At 34.6% G+C, this 19,747-nt stretch overlaps 1 protein-coding gene across 1 annotated transcript; it reads left to right on the top strand.

Moving 5' to 3' along the window:
- The first annotated feature begins 499 nt into the window (after positions 1-499).
- Positions 500-19,665, top strand: LOC140062459 (probable helicase with zinc finger domain). The gene is made up of 17 exons (XM_072108690.1): positions 500-560; positions 1,503-1,693; positions 1,972-2,133; positions 3,857-3,919; positions 5,092-5,282; positions 6,084-6,401; positions 6,679-6,868; positions 6,988-7,095; positions 7,454-8,028; positions 8,506-8,850; positions 9,151-9,255; positions 9,350-9,556; positions 9,865-10,118; positions 10,470-10,882; positions 11,095-11,278; positions 11,414-11,639; positions 12,973-19,665. Exons 2-17 carry the CDS (start codon positions 1,520-1,522, stop codon positions 14,816-14,818), a joined length of 5,361 nt encoding a protein of 1,786 aa, XP_071964791.1. The 5' UTR covers positions 500-560; positions 1,503-1,519; the 3' UTR covers positions 14,819-19,665.
- The last annotated feature ends 82 nt before the right edge of the window (positions 19,666-19,747 follow it).

Genomic DNA, 19,747 nt, shown 5'->3' with positions numbered 1-19,747 from the left:
TAGATCATTCTATTATTTTAATAGGGAAACCATAGCTGTATACAGTAGTATACTTCTCCCCCCCCCCCCCCCCTTTCTCATTTTATATTACGTAACAGCTGATATATTGCATTTGTCTCTGATTACAGATACACAGAATTTGCAACAAAAAAAAATGAATTTATAGACTAGAGCTCAGTATTTTCTGAAGTTATTCAGTCTTTTTTGCTTTTTAGGTCTACACATCTTTTCAATATTACACGTTAAACATCAGGGAGCGGCAAATCTCTAGCTAGATTTTTTCATAATAATCAATAATTTCATATTTTTAGTTGAGATGCTGCTGCACGTGTCCGACCAATTTTTGTGTCATGAATTCATTTTAGAACAAGAAAAAACACTATTAAACACCCGTTTTATAAATGAACGAATCCTGTTTAATCACATGACGTTTAATTCGCGCAAAGATAAACGTCAGATTTCGTTACAAAAAAGGTCCGTTCAATTCCTTTCTCCTTCCGCGAAAACAAAAATGGCTGATGATGAGTGGAAGAAATAGCCCTCTAAGAGCCATATTATTGGTATGTAATACTTAATTTTATGAGATTTAAATATTATTGCTTCTTCGCAAACATAAATTGTGTTTCCTGAAGTCAGGGCATAAAATCAAGGATTTTGTATTGCTCCAGCTGGGTAAAAAATATCTTGTTGTGGGCTGAACAGCGGTGCAAAAATAGGAGCCAACGAACCAGCTGAAGCAGACCTACCTGGCTGGCTGCTGGTTGCCTAGCTAGACTTTGGCCTACCTAGGAGGACCTTCAGATGATGTAATCGTGAGGTAGCCATGTCAGGTTTGCTAGGGTCCGGGATGCAATGTTCATGCAATATGCATTTCTCTAAGCCTAGGAAAAATATTTTCTTAATTAATTAATGTCGTATTGACTAATCTAGGCTAGGCCTAGCCTAGACATGTTTAATAATAATAAATTAATATTTTATTTTAATATTAATATAAAGGCTAATTGTTTTCTTTTATTTTAAACATTTTCAAAAAATAAGCCTAGGGCCTAGGCCGAGATAGATATTGAACAATCTGCAAGAATAAAAAAAGTGAAAAACTCTTAAAAACAATAATTTTATATAATATTGAATGATTGATAAATTTTCGTGCAATTAATGCAAAACCACACTGAATCTTCAGGTCATATATCCAAAATTAAGTTGGCATAATTCAGACTTATTCTCTCAAAAAATGACAGGCATACTGTATCATAATATTTTGTTACTGTCATTTACATTTCTGTAGATTTTGTTTGTTCTTTTATTTTAATTTTTAAATTTAAGTTTTGATTGTTGGTGTCACTAACTGTAGGCCTAGTATTTTTTAATTTTGTATAATTTGTATTTGTAAAATAATTTTGCATGCTGTATAAACAGCCTTGTTACAAACAGTTTAAGTGATCAAGTTTTTCATTTTGAAATAAAGTAGTTATTATATTAGTTATTACTTTATTTTATGACAGGGAAATGTGGCTATAAGATGGATGAAAAGCACAAAGAGCTCCATGACCAAGCCAACAAAGAATATCAATTGCAACACTACACACAGGCTGCCGTACTGTTCACTCAAGTGCTAGAGTATGTACGGCCAACGTCGCAAAAAGATCTACACTTATCTTATGTTAACAAACGCTCACAGTGTTACCTTAAATTAGTAAGTAAATTAGAGAGTAAATTAATGTATGAATTAGGCTCTGTTCACATGAAGCCAGTGGTTTTTATGAAAAATGGGTGTAGTGTTTAAAAATAGAAATAATACAAAATAATGTGTGTAAATGCAGCATCCAAAAAATGTAACGTGCATAACACAGAATTTTCTCTGGCCACTGGGCCAAAATTTGAGATGTAGAGAGAAAGTGAGAAGAGAGGATGATGGTATAGATTGTATACACTGTATGTTTTCATTTAAAAACCTGAAACTTTCTCTTAAAGGAAAAATACGAAAAAGCCATTGAAGATTGTGATGAACTATTAAACCTGACCCAGAATCGAAGCGGAAAAGCTCTTAGTAGAAAGACGGTAGCTCTTGCCAAACTCAACAGATATCAAGATGCTTACGATGTTGCTAAGACTTGGTGTAAGGTGGAACCTAAGGTGAGTTTTGTTGAAAAAAATCAATCTTACTTAGATATAGGAAACATCCCATTTAGGGGACACCTTCAGGACAAAACAAAGTGTCCTTAAATGATGAGCTCTACTGTTGGGATGTACAGGGCATCACGTATGCAAAACCCAGGAGAGCAACAAATCGCTCTCCTCAAATCACCGAGGAGAGCAATTCGCTCTCCTTGAAAAAATTTTAAATCGCTCTCCTCAAATGTTTATGTAAATATGTAAAAAAATTACAATTATTAATTTTTTGTACACATTTTTTTTGCCCGACAGGGGTGGGGATAACCCCCCCCCCTCCCCCCGCCGGGCACAACAAATGTATACTGTACCTCTCCCCTAAAATCCCCCACACCCACCTTCACACAATATTTTCCGTGGGGATCGTATTATTCTACAGTAAAAAAACTCAAGCCAATTTTTTTTTTATGGCCTGGGTAGATTGGGTTTCAGGAGCCTGGAGAATCCTGTCCTGGCCAACTATGCCTTTAGCCTAGCTTTTCTAGCCTAGCTTGTTGGCCTAGAAATCAGACAGAAAACCTGAAAAGTATTTACCTGCAATTCATAAATTATACAATTCTAACATGCAACAGCCATTAAAATATTGATAATAAGTTACAAAGTGTCATTTTAAAATAATTAAGAAAGATATTTGATCGTGTTTACATGTGTCACACATGGGCGCACGCACAATAGGGGAGGGCTGAGAGAGCTTCTAGAAGATGCTGACGTCACACGTCAGCACGTGTTTTGAGGAGGATTTGAGTGACCAAAATTGGTTAGAACTTTCGAAGAAATAATCCATCTTCAAAATGACATAATTAAAGCAACCAGCAGCTAAGCTTTTTTAAATAATAAACATTATATTTAGGCCTCCTATATTAATGTTTCCTTTTAAAATTAAATATATTTTATTAACTCGTTCCATAAAAACATAAAGGGAAAAATTATTGGTTGGGACATGATCTTCCTGTAAAGGAGCTGTTTCTATGACACCGTACTGGTTGCACTATGAGGCGATGAAGTAAACTCGCCCTTGAATGCGCGCAGGCAGGGGAATCCCCTTTGTTGGTACCTCGCACTGGAGCGCGATGAATTGCTCTCCTTTTCGAAGGTTGTTGATTGCGATCGCGCTCGCGATCCTTAAAAACGAGGGACTGCCATTAGGCTTGTAGCTTTATAACTTAGCTTATATATTAGCCTAGGCCTAGATTGGTTTTAACTTTTAAAAATCCACGTGTTTTTAGGCCTCTTGACAGAAAAATCAACACTGTCAAAAGCTAGGCTCTATTTTGAAAATTAAGGAGCGCGATAAATTGCTCTCGTCGAAGCCTGTTGAGGAGCGCGGAGGAGCGCGGTCGCGCAGGCGCTCCTTATAAATGATGCCCTGGATGTATTGTAGAGAAGTCTAGGGAGTGGTGTCAAAAAGTTATGAAGAAAAAGATAACATTTTCCAGTATATGCTGAGTAGAATTGGCTTTGAAATCCATGGTTACTCTATTGTTTCTATAAATTGGTTGTATCTTAAGCTCTGTCTACGGTATGAAACTAGTTTGTGCCCAAATATGGTAGTAATATGACATCATCGTGTCCATATATAGGTACATGACATTTTTTTGTCACATAAAGTTGGTGTAGACAGAGCTTAACTGTATGTAACAAGTTCATTATTGAGAATTTCATCATATAAATGTTTTCTTTATTTTAGAGTCAGTCGGCGATGATCGAGTTGTCTCGACTACAAAAAATACTTGATGCGTTAGAAGCAAAGGTGAGGATATTTAATTGTTTGTTTTATGCAATTTTTAAGGTAAAAAAATTATCAAATTCTGGTTAGTTAAGTTTTGTCCAAAATTGAACAAAAATAGATATAAAAGTATGGTAAATATGTTGTTAGCATGTACTTGTACATGTACTGTAACATTTTTGTACTGGGCATAGATTAGTCTTTAGATTAGGCTAAATTTTGAAATCCTTTTCAAAATCATGCCTTGTTTTTCCATAAAGCATGCACAAAATAATGAAAAGGAAGAAAAGAAACAGCTAAACTTTGTAAACTTGCCAACTTATATAAAAAGCTGAAGAAGAAGTGATTCATTACTAAACCGTGAAATCAGGAAATAATAATGTTTTAAAGTTTGCATTTACAGTCGTCAAATGTATTTGCCTGTACTTGGCAATGAGTTACAGTGTGGTTTTGATTTGTTATGAAAACAATATATTAATAACTAATAATAAACTGGTATGCAATCTGGGAAATAATAATACATTTCTTTACACTCTAAATGCATCATTGTTACTCACACCAAGGAAGTTGTGTTTTCACTCCTATGTGTTTGTCCATGTACATGATTCAGTTGCAATTATACAAGAATACAATATTATATTAAGGAGACACTTCTGGACCCAGCAAAGGGCCCCATTTTTAAGGGTGTCGTCTGAACAGGGGTTGACCATAATGTTAAAACATGTGTTTTCCCACGTTCAGTTTACAGGAATGTGTCAATTAAAATGGGTGTCCCCTGAATAGTGTGCCACATTGTACTGTACAGTAAATTCTATCTATACTAATGCTGAATGCTAGTTGTGATGTGATGTGTGTGATCCCAAGTATGGTAGTTATCTGCCCAAATATGACATCATCGTGTCCATATTTGGGCATATCACATTCTTTTGTTACATGAAGTTTGATAGTGTAGACAGAGCTTTTAGAATATCCTGGACAGGTACATATTAACCCAATTTACACTACAGTATATGTATTTGGTTCTTATCTGGATATTTACAGTAGTAACCATTTATTATTAGATCTATCTTGTGTTAACTTTAGTAACTAACCCCAATTTTCTTATTTTGGCTTACTGTATATGCTATCATAATGTGGATTGGTTTGTGTGTATGCACTGGTCTTATTATTAAACCTAGATAACATTATTTTTCTAGGGGATTGAAGTAGATGATATTCAAAATAGTCCAGAATGCTTGCCCAGTCCAACTGCCAAGTCCAGCTATGGTGGCAAAGTGACCTTGGTGAATCAAACACGCCCACCTCCAACCCATAGTCCTCTTCAAATAACAAAAAGTAATGGCAATTCAGCCTACAATGAAATCTCTCGTCGGAGGTCAAGTTCAAGGTAAGTACAGGTAGGAGGACCAGTTAGTAGTGGTGATTTTTTTTTATTTTCCTAATAAAAAAGGTTTTCTTACATCACTATTTTGCATTAATCAATTGGATTTAATGCTGTTATAATAATGTGAAATGTTGATATACTGTATTTTATTATAAGATAAGATAAATCTTTATTGTCTTGAGCACAACCAGGCAAACATGAAATTGGTTTTCCTTGATGCTTAAAAACACATACAATATATAAAACATTAAAAATATCAATACAATACATTAAAACTATATACAGTAGAAAACAAGTAAACAAACTATCTTTTACTATTCATATGTAGAGCTGTAACACGATTTTATGATTAGTAACTCCCTATACACCCTCTTTTGAATTTTCTAATATAATAATAATAATTTAGGTATTTGTATAGCGCCAGAATCAACTAAACCGAAGTAAAAATCAAAGGCGCTTCTATTGGATGTTAAAAAGATGCGTTTTAAGTTCTTTTTTAAAAATAGCAATAGAAGTTGATTTAGTAAAATGACGCGGGAGAGATTTCCAAAGAGAAGCAGCAGAGAACATAAAGACCTTTGTCCATAAGATTTGGTGTTAATTCTAGGAACAAGTAGTAGGTTTTGATCAGTCGAACGAAGACAAGCAAGAGGGGCGTAGGAGGGAAGAAGGTCAAGGAGATAAAACGGCTGGGCTACTATTTAGTTGATTTTAAGAGGTTGCCTTACTACAAGGAAACTTCTTAATTCAAAATATAATGGCTAAACATCTATGATAATTTTTTTCGCTTCTTAAAAATTCTAGCTCCAGTATCTCGCCTGTTACCAAATCACCCACAAGCCCGACTATCCTAACCCGTCAATCAAGCGGTGGCAGTACTAGCAGTCCAACAACTGGCCTAGATCGCAGACGTAGTAATGATGGCAAGATCATGTCTGCTGTTGGTTCCACTAACTTCCCTTGCACCTACTGCAACTTACAGTTTTCAACGCAAGTCGATCTACATATTCATTGTCTTAGCGAAAGCCATCAAGCCATCATTATGTCAGACGAAGGTCACGATTGGAAGTATAGACCGCCACCTAGAGGCATCACTAGCGATGACTATATTTTATGTTCTAAGTGAGTATATATAGTTTAAATGGCTTGCACTGTTCAAACCATGAAATCAAAAATGGAAATTTTATACTACAGTATTAATAATCTATCACTTGTTACTGCCAATATTCATTTATAAACATGTATAAAGGTACAAACAAATAACACAACATATAACAAGTGTCCACCCAGTCAAGAGACCACATGTACTGACTTCTAGCTCAATATGTTAAAACATTACAAAAGCTTTTTAAGTAAAGGTATCTATACAAACACCTATTATTTGTTTTCTTGTGTGTAGTTTTGTCCGCTGTCGTTTTGGTGCACAGTGTACATGTGCACATTCAGAAGATGAGCTAGCCGAGTGGATTGAGCGCTACCGTTACAGACAGATGAAACTTCAGCAGGCACGTGAGAAGCAACTGCATGGAAGCAGTTATGTTGAAACATTGCTAGAGAAGTTAGTCAATGCAGCAACACCAACAGACGTGGTATGTGAACATAAAGTATTTCTTTCTAGATTACTAACAGTTTTCATTTTATCCCATATTAGTATGTTTGTTTATTTATTTTGAGTTGAAATATTTATTTAGAATTTCTTTATTTACAGATAACTGACAAAATAGATGGTGTTAAACTGGATGTAAACTCTAGCCTCAATGTTACAGTGTCAAGCAAAAGTTCAGCTAAGTCATGGACTTTTACTATTCATTGCAAGGTAGGATTTTCCTAGAAATGCTAAGCCTACACTGTTTTTAATGTGCATAGGTAGTAAATACGTAACTTGCATATTTGTCACAATCTGTTGAATGTAAAGGAGGTTTTGATTTTGCAATGACCTCATGACATCATATGTAGGTACTACTTGCATAACTATGTTTTTTTCAATTACTTCCAATTTAGTTGATCACAGATATGCACATTTAACCTTTTTTTAGGTGTACAGAAAAAATAGAAATTGCTTATACAGAGCAGAGTGAGAACTTGGATAAATAACGTAATGCTTAACTTGCATAAGATCGTTGCAAACCGAAATTGTTATAATGTCTTATTCTGTATTATTATCTTTTCATTAGCCATCTATGGAATTACATCATGTGTCTCTTCTGTACGACATACATCGAACACATTTCAGTATTCGCAGTCTTAGCATCGGAGATACGAATAAACAGGTTGATCAAGATGTACCTGGATCGTGTCAGGATTGGGCTAACACACACAGTGAGAATGCGGGTAAATCAAAAGAACGAATGTATCGCATCAAAGTACAGTTCACGTCTGAAATTTACGGAACCTTTCGGCAGTCTATTGTGTTTGATTTTGGTGAAATGCCCGTTTTAATCCAACATCTGTTCGTCGATGCCGTTTCTGTGTCTGACCAACAACAACTTGATGAAGTACGTAACACGGTTGTAAATATCTCGGAGCGTTGGGACAGCACGAATAAAACGATCATTGCATTTGAACCAACCCCGCACTTGTTCAGTGAGAAAGATAGTGGATTAATTAGTTATTACCACCCACCTCGCACAACGGAACAACTTTTTAAAGGATCGGTTCTTAAAAAGAAACTAACAAAGAATATTTATAGGGAGAAGATGCATGATTTATTACATATAGAAGAGATAGCGCAATATCAAAGTATTAGTAGGTAAGATGTTTCTAAGTTCCCTCTAGGCCCTTAAAGTGTGTAAGGTCAGGGCTTCGATATTTCACTTGTCCAGTCTAGTAAAGGCTAGCTTCCCATAAGCCCTGCTTTATAGTAGACATGAAATTAACATGAAATGACTGGCAAAATAATAAAGAATCTATTGGGTCGGTAGTCATTGAATGTTATACTTTAATAAACAATTGTGATTGGCCTGATGCATTCACTTATGCTTTATTGTGGCCACATCTCATGGATTTATTTACAATGATGCTAGTAGGAGTGTAAACATCTATGTTACTAGTTATCATGTGTGCATGAAAGAAAGATACCCTTTCAGATTTCCGAAAAGACTCACATATGAACATGTTGCCATGATGCTTGAGTTTATCACATAAGAACAGACTTAACAGTCATGTCTGGTATTAATATGGAATTGTAAGATAAGTCTAGATTTTAAAGAGGAACTTTGTTTTACAGGTTTAATGTTAAAACTAGAATCCAGTTGATTACTAGTTTTTTACTTGTTCCGCATCGGAACGTTGGGGCTAGGTATGCTCAAGGCGGTGAACTGTTCGCATTGCTTAAGTTAAACAACGAACTGTCTGAGGATAAAAGTGCGGGACGACTCATCCTGAGTAGCTGTAACTTAATCTTGTTAGGAGCTAGTGTGAACGGCAAAGAACCAGAGAAAGTCTACACTTCAGTTATTGAGGAAAAGGGCAAAGGATTTGTGTACTTGAAATTGTCAAAGAGGTGTGTCAATGAGCTTGAGTTGAAGGCAGATACAGAGCTGGAAGTCTACGTCCAGTTCCAATTAAATAGGTAAGTATATCTGTTACCCTCTAGATTTTAAGTTAACCAATTACAAAATGTTTTCCGTACAATTCCTCCACAAACACGGTTTGTATACACAGTTTGCTTATTTATTTAAACTTCAACAGATATTGTATAACAAAAATAATGCAGTATGCTATATTACATATTACAAACATTTATATTTCATATTATTAATGCATTAATATTTTGTGCTTGTCTTGTGGTTGTTCCTGTTTCATTTCTACTCAGCTTTTACAATGTATCTTTATTTTGAATAGTTGTACACTATATTTATTTTACCTTCAGGCTGCCAATTTGTGAGATGCATTATGCAGTGGACAAACTCCCAGATGTAGGTATTATCTTTCCTGAGGTCAGCAAAGCTCTTGATATCAATTGGACACCTCATAGGTATGTGTTTAACATTGTACCATACCGTTTTTTTCATAGACACCAAATTTTATATGCGGTCAAATTCAAAATGTCTTTATTTAATCTTTCATAGGCAATGGAGTGAAAGTAGCGACCAACGGTTAAATGCAAGACAAAAAGAGGCAATCATTGCAATAACTTCACCTCTGACCTCACGTTTTCCACCTATCTTTCTGATTGGCCCTTTTGGTACAGGAAAGACGTACACGTTAGCTCAGGCAACTAAGCTTATTCTGCAGCAGCCTAACACAAGGGTACTGATTTGTACCCATTCAAACAGGTAATTATCCTATTTATTTTATGTATTTATTCATTTAGTATCCCTTCAACAATACATTTAAAATACAACAAATGAATACCAACAAAATGGAATTTAAAAATGTATAAAACCAAAGTGAATGGATGCAATTTTTTAATGAGCCAGTCAGGCATACATATTAAATTACATAGTGTATTTATTATTATGTATAGTATTTTAGATTAGTAAGGATGATTTTTTTTTTGTGCTTGATACCCTCCTAAATCTACTGTTCTCTTCCCTGTTAAAAATTGTATTCATTTCAATTTGATTTCCCCTTACCCCTACAGTGCTGCTGATTTGTACATTAGAGAGTACTTGCACCCTTTTGTACAAGCAGGAAATGATTCTGCTCGCCCTCTACGTGTCTATTTCCATGGACGTTGGGTGGCTACAGTTCATCCCACCGTGAGATTATATTGCGTCATGTCGGAGAATGAAATGCAATTTGTTCAGCCCACCAAGGATATGATCATGAAGCACCGTGTGGTTGTGGCGACCCTTAGCACATCTCGTGACCTCAGTCATTTAGATCTTGAGCAAGGTACAAGTATTTTGTGATAATATTTTAAAATGTCTTATGATTTAACTACTGTGGAGTAGTTTTGTCAGGGAGTTAAGTAAATTGATCAGATGTTTGTCCTGTTTACCTACACTACACTCCACTGTAGTTAAATACAATTGTCTTCCTGTTGGTGCAGTACTCGCTGCTTACTTGGCCTTGAATGTTCAGCGTAGCCATCAGCGGAAGCTTGGTGGTCTAGAGATATGAATGCTAGGCTTCGAATCACACCCAAGAATTACATGGTTTACAATGTAAGGTAGGGCAAACATCTGACCAATAATCTCTAATCTAATCTCTAATAATCATATTTTTGTCTTTTATTATCTGTAGGTGTCTTCACGCATATACTTCTTGATGAAGCAGCTCAAGCTATGGAGTGTGAAACCATCATGCCTCTTGCTCTCGCAACGAAGAACACACGAATCGTCCTTGCTGGTGACCACATGCAGATCAGCCCGCATGTGCACTCTGAATTCGCACGTGATCGTAACTTGCACATCTCCCTTCTTGAGCGTCTCCACGACATGTACCCAGTAGAGCATCAATGCAAGATTCTCCTTTGTGAGAATTACAGATCACACGAAGCAATTGTCTCATATGCGTCGAAGCTTTTCTATGAGGGTAAGCTCCTATCTAGCGGTCAACAGCCGGCAAGTGAGAAATATTTTCCGCTGACATTTTTTACAGCTCGTGGTGAGGACATTCAGGATAAGAATAGCACCACATTCTACAATATTGCTGAGGTATGTAATAATGGAGCTTATACCCGATTCACACATACAACTTCTTCTGGGATAACTTTACACTTTCGCATACAAGTTTGTTATGGTGTAATGAAATCGTCATGTAAAACATGTATATGCCATGATACTAATGTTGCATTGTTGTAATTGTTACATGCCTCAAAGAAGAATAAATTTAAATTATAAAAATGTTTTGTTTGGAAATTATTTAGGTTTATGAAATTGTTGAACGTGTAAAGGAAGTTCAAAGGTCATGGCCAAAGGAGTGGGGTAGTCTTACTGACACCAGTATAGGTGTGGTGACCCCTTATACTGACCAGGTTTATAAGATCAGATCTGAACTACGTAAACAACGTCTTGGCAATGTTACTGTGGAGCGTGTCATGAATGTACAAGGTAAATGATCATTTCACTAAAGTTACTAATTTGTTCAGTTTTTTTTGTTATTCTCACAAAGCTTGTATGATCGTTGAAAATTGTCAGATGTTGCCTGATCTGACTTTCAAAATAAATCTTCTTAAAAATTTTCAGGTAAACAGTTCCGTGCATTGTTCATTAGCACAGTTCGCACTCGTCATACATGTAAAGCTGAATTGTCCAGCAACCTGACTCCAAAGGGAAAGTTGAAAAGTGCGTCTGATGTAGACTACGGGTTCCTATCGAACGATAAGTTATTGAACACTGCAATAACAAGAGCGCAGAGTCTTGTGGCTGTCGTTGGAGATCCAGTGTCTCTTTGCTCAATTGGAAAATGCAGGTTTGTAGTACACAGTAGTATCTCTATTAAGGGAACACCATTGGGACCCAACAAAGTGTCCTCTTAAAATGGACCTGAAATGGACTTTCGATTTTCAAGAAATTCACACATGTTATTTAAATGTATCAAATTAACACAAAGCCATACAAATAAAAACAAAATGTATAGTATTTTGAGTAAAAACGAAATTTTAAGATACCATGGTAAATTAGCGAAAATTACTCACGCCATTGCAATATTCTATTTCAACGGCCGTCGGAAGCCTCTATATTCACGACGTCACATATACACACGAGAGAGCGTGTATGCCGCCCGATAGTCAGTGATTGATCGACGGCCTGGAAAGATACCTGAAGCGTTGACACTAATACTAATTTATTCAATATCTAATGTTGAAATATAGGTCCCTAAAATGTACTTCGTTTGTTCTAAAACCCGAATTTAGAAGGCCTACCTCCTAAACCTTTACTAGGCTAGGCCCCCAATCCAGCGCGCGGAGTCGATCCACCACTCACATCATGCGGCAAGGCTCCGTTTCATGTGCATCCAAGGACCAAAGCGATATCAACAACTTGCTGCGCTCATTGTCAAGCCAAAGTAAAATATGAATAAAATTCGTTTTCGAACTGCCTGATTCGTGACAAATAAATTATCATCTCATATTACTAATTTAATTCTGCTAAACTAAAAACTAGAGAAACTAACACATTTTAGCAGTATAAATTACGAACGATATACAAAATACACGAACGGAAAATATGGATACGCATCATTGCGCACGGAGCTGTATCCCGGACAACGTTGCCAGGCCAACTTCGGTATTGCCAGAAAAAAAACGTTGATTTTAAGATTTTAAATCGTCATTTACTTGATGAATAACTGTTTATACGGTAATAATTTTATCTAAAAAAATTCTAAATACGTTTCTGCAAATGCACAAGCATTTTTTAGAAAATACTCCATAGATTTCAAGAGTTATAGCCAAGAAACTGCAAATTGTCCATTGGAGGGATAGGAATATATTCGCAAAGTGACGTCACCCGCGAATTTTTTTGATTTTCAAATGGGGCTTTCCCCAAAAGGGCCAATTTATATTTTGTAACAATATACATTCTAGCAACACCTAATAGCCCCAAAAACATCATTCTAAAATGAAAAAAATCGAAAATCCATTTCAGGTCCATTTTAATAAGGATTGGCTGTAGTGTTAAACATATATTGCAATTTGTTAATTTCACAGAAATTGTCCTCTTAAGGATGTCCCTGAAGGGCTCCTACTGTATTTATGAATTTTTCTCAGTATTGTCTTAATAAAAATTGTTTGTTTTTACAGAATTCTATGGGAGAATTTTATCAAAATTTGTGATGAAAATAAGAGCCTGCACGGAATAACTTACAAAAGCATTCAGGCACAGCTGTCTGGTGTTGAGCTGAAAAAGACGTACACTTTAAACCCTCTTGCAAAAGAGTTCATCCCGAGGGCTCTCAGAGCACAAATGACGGGTGTTCCAGTCTACCAAGCAGGGTTAACAAAAGCTGTATTATCACCAGCAGGTACCCCAACTCCACCCCCACTGACTCCGTCGCCGGCTAGTAGCCCCTTGATAGGAGCACCTTTACGTGCACAGACTGTTAATACACCTTATCACCATCATGCGAATATGTATCGCCATCATCCATTGACTATCGATCCCAACACAGGTGGAAAATATGTTTATCTTCCGGTGTATCCCATGATGCGTATGCCTCCATATGTTCCTATCGGAAACCATCTTATTGATCAGATGACCGGACATCCGTATGTAAACTATCCTCTGCGGCATTCTCCCTCCCACGGAATGGTCACACCACCATCACAGCTTTCCCCTAAGCCTAATCATGGAAATGTGACACGTCATGGCGGGAACCCGGCCCAATATCCTGGTAATTATCGTAACCAACCTCAGCAACATTCACCAGGTGTCGTGCAACCTCAGCGTCATTCACCAAGTGGCTATCCTCCACAACATAATCAACATGTACCAGGTGGTCACCCTACACAATATGGTTCACAGGTCGGAAGTCATCAACAGTATCATAGTTATCATCAACCCCCGGGTCATCCACAGCAGAACATGCCATCTGGAATGTCGTCGCCAAAGTATCACCCATCTCCCACCCATACAGGTGCTCAAGTGGTTCAGAATAACCCTTCAGCAGGCTATCAGAATTACAAACAAAGTGCACCTCATTATAATAATAGAAGTGGGGCTAATTTACATAACACAGGTGTGATAAATCAACAAAGTGGAACAATACCAGTCGGCAACGCTCAAAACGGTATGAATTACAAGGCACTGAACCCTGGCGAGCAAAAACCGGTACAGGTTTCTGACCAACGTCCATTTGTCGCAAAGAATCAAAATGGGAGCAACATCACAGTACAGAACAATAACAAACACACTAATCAACCAGTAAAAGGTGATGACGTACTCCCTCTTGTGGAACTGAACAAGATGCTTATGAAAATGCCAAAAAACCCTGGAAGAATGACGTTCACAGGAGATGACATTCAATGCAGAAAGGCCATGGAAGCATCCCAGTTCACTGCTTCTAGTCAGTTGGAACAAACGAAACTTGAACACGCTGGCATGTTACCAATGAATATGTCACAAGAAATGATAAATACTGCCAGCCTAAATGGATTGTTGGATTTTCCACGAAACTCCAACATGGATATAATTCAACAGGGTCGAGCTCCATATGGCAGACCAGGAAAGCTATCGGATGCCTGGAGTGATTCAACAGAATCGTGGAAAAGCGATCAGTTCCAACGTAAATCGGGTGGTGTGTCGCCTCATGTTGATGTGGCAAAGGCACAGCAGTCGCACCAAAATAATCTCTTTTTTTCAGAAAGCAATAGTCGATCCCCAACAGCTTCTTACAACATCGATTTTCCTCAAAATCAACTGGCAATGAATTGGTCTAAAGATTCGGCGCCAAGATTACAAAGTAACCCTAGCCAAGAAGAGTTAAAGGCACCAGGAAAGTCATATGCTAGCGCCCTTCGACAACCACCTAAACCGAAGCCTAAGTTGGTTGATGACCGTGTTAAGGCGTCGTCACCAGATCCATTGTCAGTTATCAAAGACCTTGGAAATCGGCATAATAAAGATGGATTTTATTCTTATTTCAATTGAAATAAATGATTTTTGTATAAAAAAAAAACTTAAAAATTAAATCCTTTTTTTTTTGGAGAAAAATTTGGGATGATTTGGTAATGAAATAGCCTATATAACATTTTACAGTTTTTCTATTTATATATATGTACACTACTAAGTACTGTATGATAAACTAGTTTATAAGAAAAAAGAAAGATGGATGTCATGTACTTCTGTTATTTAAAAGATGGTTGTGTTGCACTTAACAAACTCACAACTTGGGTTTTTGAAGCATTTTTGTTTTCTGTGCTTTTATCATCAGTGTGCTTTTGTTATATTATTTATAGAATGTAATATTGTTATTACATATTTTCATATTCATACATATTATGTTTTTACTTTTGTTCCTCCTTTATTTATGGATCATGTCAACATTATTTTACTACGGTTTTTTCCAAAAAATAGAAGTTTATAAGGCAGTCACTGCACTAAACAGTGTATGATGAAATGCTGCTAAGTAATCGCATAAAGAGGCTAAACAAAAATGTTTTTACTGCAGTAACTGCATTTGCATTGTTCTGTAATTTGAAATCTGGATTTTAAATTTGAACTAGTTCCATAAAAGAAGGATACAAAAAGAAAATAGAAAAAAATATGATAAAGAAAAACTAAACTAACAATTTTTCAAAGGTAGCAACACAACAATTTTTTTTATTTAAAGAAGTTTGTCGGTTATGAAGTTTTTCCAGAAAATTATATCTTGTTTTAAGGAGATGCTATTGTGTATTTTCTGAATATTAAGAAATCGTTATAATATGCCTGTAAAATGCAGAACAAAAAATCTTTACTCTGTTTCAGAAAAAAAATGGGCGAAAAATCTATTTAAAAATGAAAAAGAGAAAAAAAAAAAATAATAATTTGTTTATGATTTTGAACAATCTTATATATATTACTTTAGTATAAAGTTTTTAAAAATGTTTAAAAAAAAAGCATGTTTAGAAAATTAAATGTTTGACCAATTTTTCAAGTTTAATCTGTGGACCTAATTTATAGGCCTTTGCTTACTCCAATTAATAACTATTCCAGTTTGTTTAGTTTAGTAGTTTTGTTGGAAAACTTTGTACATTTTGATTCTAAACTAATGGTGATTCTCTAAATAAATTTTAGTAATGTTTTGATTAATTTGCTTGAATCAGGTGATTGATAATTGATTGGTGATTGATATATTGATTGGTGATTGATATATTGATTGGTCTATCAATTTATTGATTGGGTTTTTCAATTGGTAAATTGTTGGTTGCTTTGATTAATGTAGACTTCACAGTTTGCTGTGTGCCTATAGTTGTAAATAAGAGTGTCTGTATACTTATTTTGTTGAAAAAAAATTTGATTAAAAAAAAAAAAAGTAGTTAAGTGAATTTAGATTACCATATTTGGTTTATAAAACATTAGTTATTACAGCAGTGATAAAAGTAATTTAAAAATGTTTTTAGTATGGTATTGGTTAATATGTTGCATATATCTCATGTTGAAAATCATTAGTCATTGGTTCCCTCTAATTAGTGAACACTTGCCTAATGTACGTCAAAAATATTTAAAAAATGTTTCTCTTAGAGGACCAAGAAATTGTTTTAGAGAGGTAAATTTGTAGTAAAAGATAATTTGTTGAATATTCATGATCTATTTTGCATATTCATTGGTGAGGTGGTTTAATGACCTCTAATCACTGTTATAAATATTTCAAATAGATTTGCATGTTTTTGGTGATAACGTAGCAGCAAGGTGTATGTATTTAGATTGTCATAGTCTAATAGTAAAACAAACTTAAACATGCATTTTTTTTTTCTATTAGTAATATTAGAATTTTGTTAAATATGATTAAAATATGTATAGATTCATAGCCTTAATAAGGACCCTAAACTTTCGCTTAGAAGACCAAATTACTGTTATGACTGTATGTATTGATAATTAAAATGTTATATATTAAACTATACCATTTGTATAGTAGTTATCTTTTTAGATGCAGTTTACCAATCTGATTGATTATACAATCATTTCTTTACAAAAAAAAAAATAAAAAAAAAAAATATATACAAAAAAATTACTAAAACTAAAAAAACAAATTGTGAATATAAGAATAAAGTGTATACCTTTACTTTAAAATATATATAATATAGCGGATGGTTTATAAATAGTTTTATTTTTTCTTTTATTAAATTGAGGTGTGTAGTTTAGCTAGTTTTGTCAGTAAATATTTAATTGTAGTTAGGATGTAGGGTGTATTTTGTTCTGTAGGTACTGCATTATGAATGTTGTGTGATTTGTAAAAACTATGTTTATGCTTACGCTATTTATATATCTTGTGTGGTGGTATCATTTGGTTAAATTTATAATCTATAAGTATGTAACACCGTCTCTTCATGTCTGACAAAGATAAAACCTGTACAAAATTCTGTGACTACCACGTAACATTTAAAAAGTAATTGCCAATGCTATTCTTACACCAATATAGGGTTGAAATCTTTAATCTATACTGTGAAAAAGTATGAAAAACTGGCAATGGGCGATAGTTTACTTTAATCATGTTGCGGTTATCCAGGGGTAGTGTTAGGACCTAAACCCCCCCCCCCCCCCACACACTTTTGGCAGTTAAAATGAAATTAGTTTAGCTAATGTAGATAACCATTTTTGTGATCATTGTATATTGTAAATACTATTGTACAGAAATTGTATTTTGGCAAAAACTGCATACATGGTTAGTTAATTATAACAAATATATATATTAGTAGTCTAGTTTGGTTTCAAAATGTGGCCCCAAAAAATACAAATGTAAAATCAGAAACAATCGTTGGTATAGATTAGATTTAGTAGTAGTGGCGTTCATTATGTAGAGTAAGCGTTTTGGCTTTTAGTCTGTTCCTAGAAACATTAGTTTTATTGACCAAATTTACCTTTACCGAAGTTTAAGTCACACAATTTTGAGGAGCATTTTAATACTATAATGATTAAAGATTTAAGATTCAATTTTGTAAAGATGTATGCAAAATGTATTGTCATGGGATATGGATGAACAAGCATATAGGCAGGAAATCCCTTCAAAAAGAGAAATCCTGCCTATGAGCTTCTTGTAGTGGTATTTTTGGGAAGTGAAAATAGTTTCAGAATATTAAAAGCTACAGTACACTATGTGTAAATAACATTTTAATCAATGTCCAAGTTATTGTTGTTGCATTGGATAACGTACTATTTTTAATTTGATATGGAGGTACAGTATGTTTAGGTTTATATATATATTCTGTACATTGATAAGGATTAGGATGTTATGAAAGTAATTGTAATTGTAATATGACCACTTTACATTTCTTGCAATTTGATTGGGTCTGAGTTAACAAATCTTTGCCGTGTATTACAGAATAGAGATAACATTTTAATTATACAACTGCTGCAAACTTTACTCTTGTGAGTCTGAACAATTCTTAACCAAAATGTGATATGACAGTTCAATAGCACGGGGACAGCAATTGCACTGTAGCCAGCGCAGGACGCTTGATTACAGTGTTGGGTCCACACAGAATAAACTATATCCTAACATACACTATAGCAACCAATTCATGATGTGCCTAAGTACACAGCTATACAGAGTTTAATACACATTTCACAACACTTAAAGCTCTGTCTACACTATCAAACATAATGTGACAAAAAATATGATGTGCCCATATATGGACATGTCATATAACTACCATATTTGGGAATATCACTGCCATATTTGGGCACATCACACTGTTTTTGTCAAACTAGTTTTATAGTGTAGACAGAGCTTTACACACAACACTGACATTTTGTAAAGTGTGTGCCCTGGTGTGTGTAAAACTCCAGAGTTTTTCAAAGCAATGTCGAAAGTGGTGTTACAGTTAATGCTCATGTTTCTGAGCATTTACAGCTGTGTAGCCTAATGGTACCTGTTATTTTAAAATATTCAGATTTTGAGATATGTAATTTGGAACAATTTATGCATGATCACATAGTAACTTTAAATGGACATTATCCCAATTGTATGAATGTTAATCCTTTTGTTTTAATATAGATTTTGTCAATTGACTAATTGTAAACAATTTTTTTTGGTAGTGAATTATTTTTAAGTACTATATAATATAGTTAAACATTATTGTTAAACATAATTGTTGTTGCTGTGCCTTTGCTTCTTTTACACTTATCAGTAAACTAGATGTGCGTTACAAATCAAATAAATAGTGTTTTTTTTTCTGTTTTGCATATAGCTCTGTCTACACTATCAAACTTTATGTTACAAAAGCATACCCATATATGGACATGATGATAAAATATCAATACCATATTTGGGCATATCACTACCATATCTGGGTACATTAAACGTTGTTTCTACTACAGTAGTTTGATAGTGTAGACAGAGCTTAATACTTTGGTACACATTACCAGAAATAGATAACATGTATGTCTCTTCAAGCATGCAGACCACTTTTATAAATTAATTTCATAATTAATTAACAATGTCAGTTATTTATTTCATCAATATTTAAAATTGTTTGTTGTATTTAAACGTCTTAATAATACCGACAAGTGCATTAATACTACTAAATAGATTTATGGGTTTAGGTTTATAACTATTGCATTTAAACTTTTGATATAATACTGTAGGCCTACAACTAAATAAGCTTTATTTTTCCTGCGATGGTTTTTTAATTCTTTCCCCAAAATGTTGTTATTGATCGAAAATGTAACGTACATTTTATGAGATTAATTTATGATGTTGAAACGTTTCTATCGACAACAATTTTATGTATAACTTCTTAACTTTCTTAAAAATGATAATAAAATCAAATGCGAATCTAAAGTGTTTAATCTTTTTTTGTTGTTGGCTGCAATATATGTTTAACGTAAAGATGGACTGAAATTTTATTACCAAGAAGAGATTTATTGTACAAGATC

This window comes from Antedon mediterranea, chromosome 1, assembly GCF_964355755.1.
Source record: "Antedon mediterranea chromosome 1, ecAntMedi1.1, whole genome shotgun sequence".
Lineage (NCBI taxonomy): Eukaryota > Metazoa > Echinodermata > Crinoidea > Comatulida > Antedonidae > Antedon > Antedon mediterranea.
Note: the sequence above shows the minus strand (reverse complement) of the source record. Positions and strands in the feature narration are given on the sequence as shown.

Coding starts and splice junctions, on each gene's coding strand:
- LOC140062459 (XM_072108690.1), top strand. CDS start 1,520: ATGGATGAAAAGCACAAAGAGCTCCATGACCAAGCCAACAAAGAATAT. Junction 7,096..7,453: donor CTTTTACTATTCATTGCAAG/GTAGGATTTTCC, acceptor TCTTTTCATTAG/CCATCTATGGAATTACATCA. Junction 11,279..11,413: donor GCGTGTCATGAATGTACAAG/GTAAATGATCAT, acceptor AAAAATTTTCAG/GTAAACAGTTCCGTGCATTG.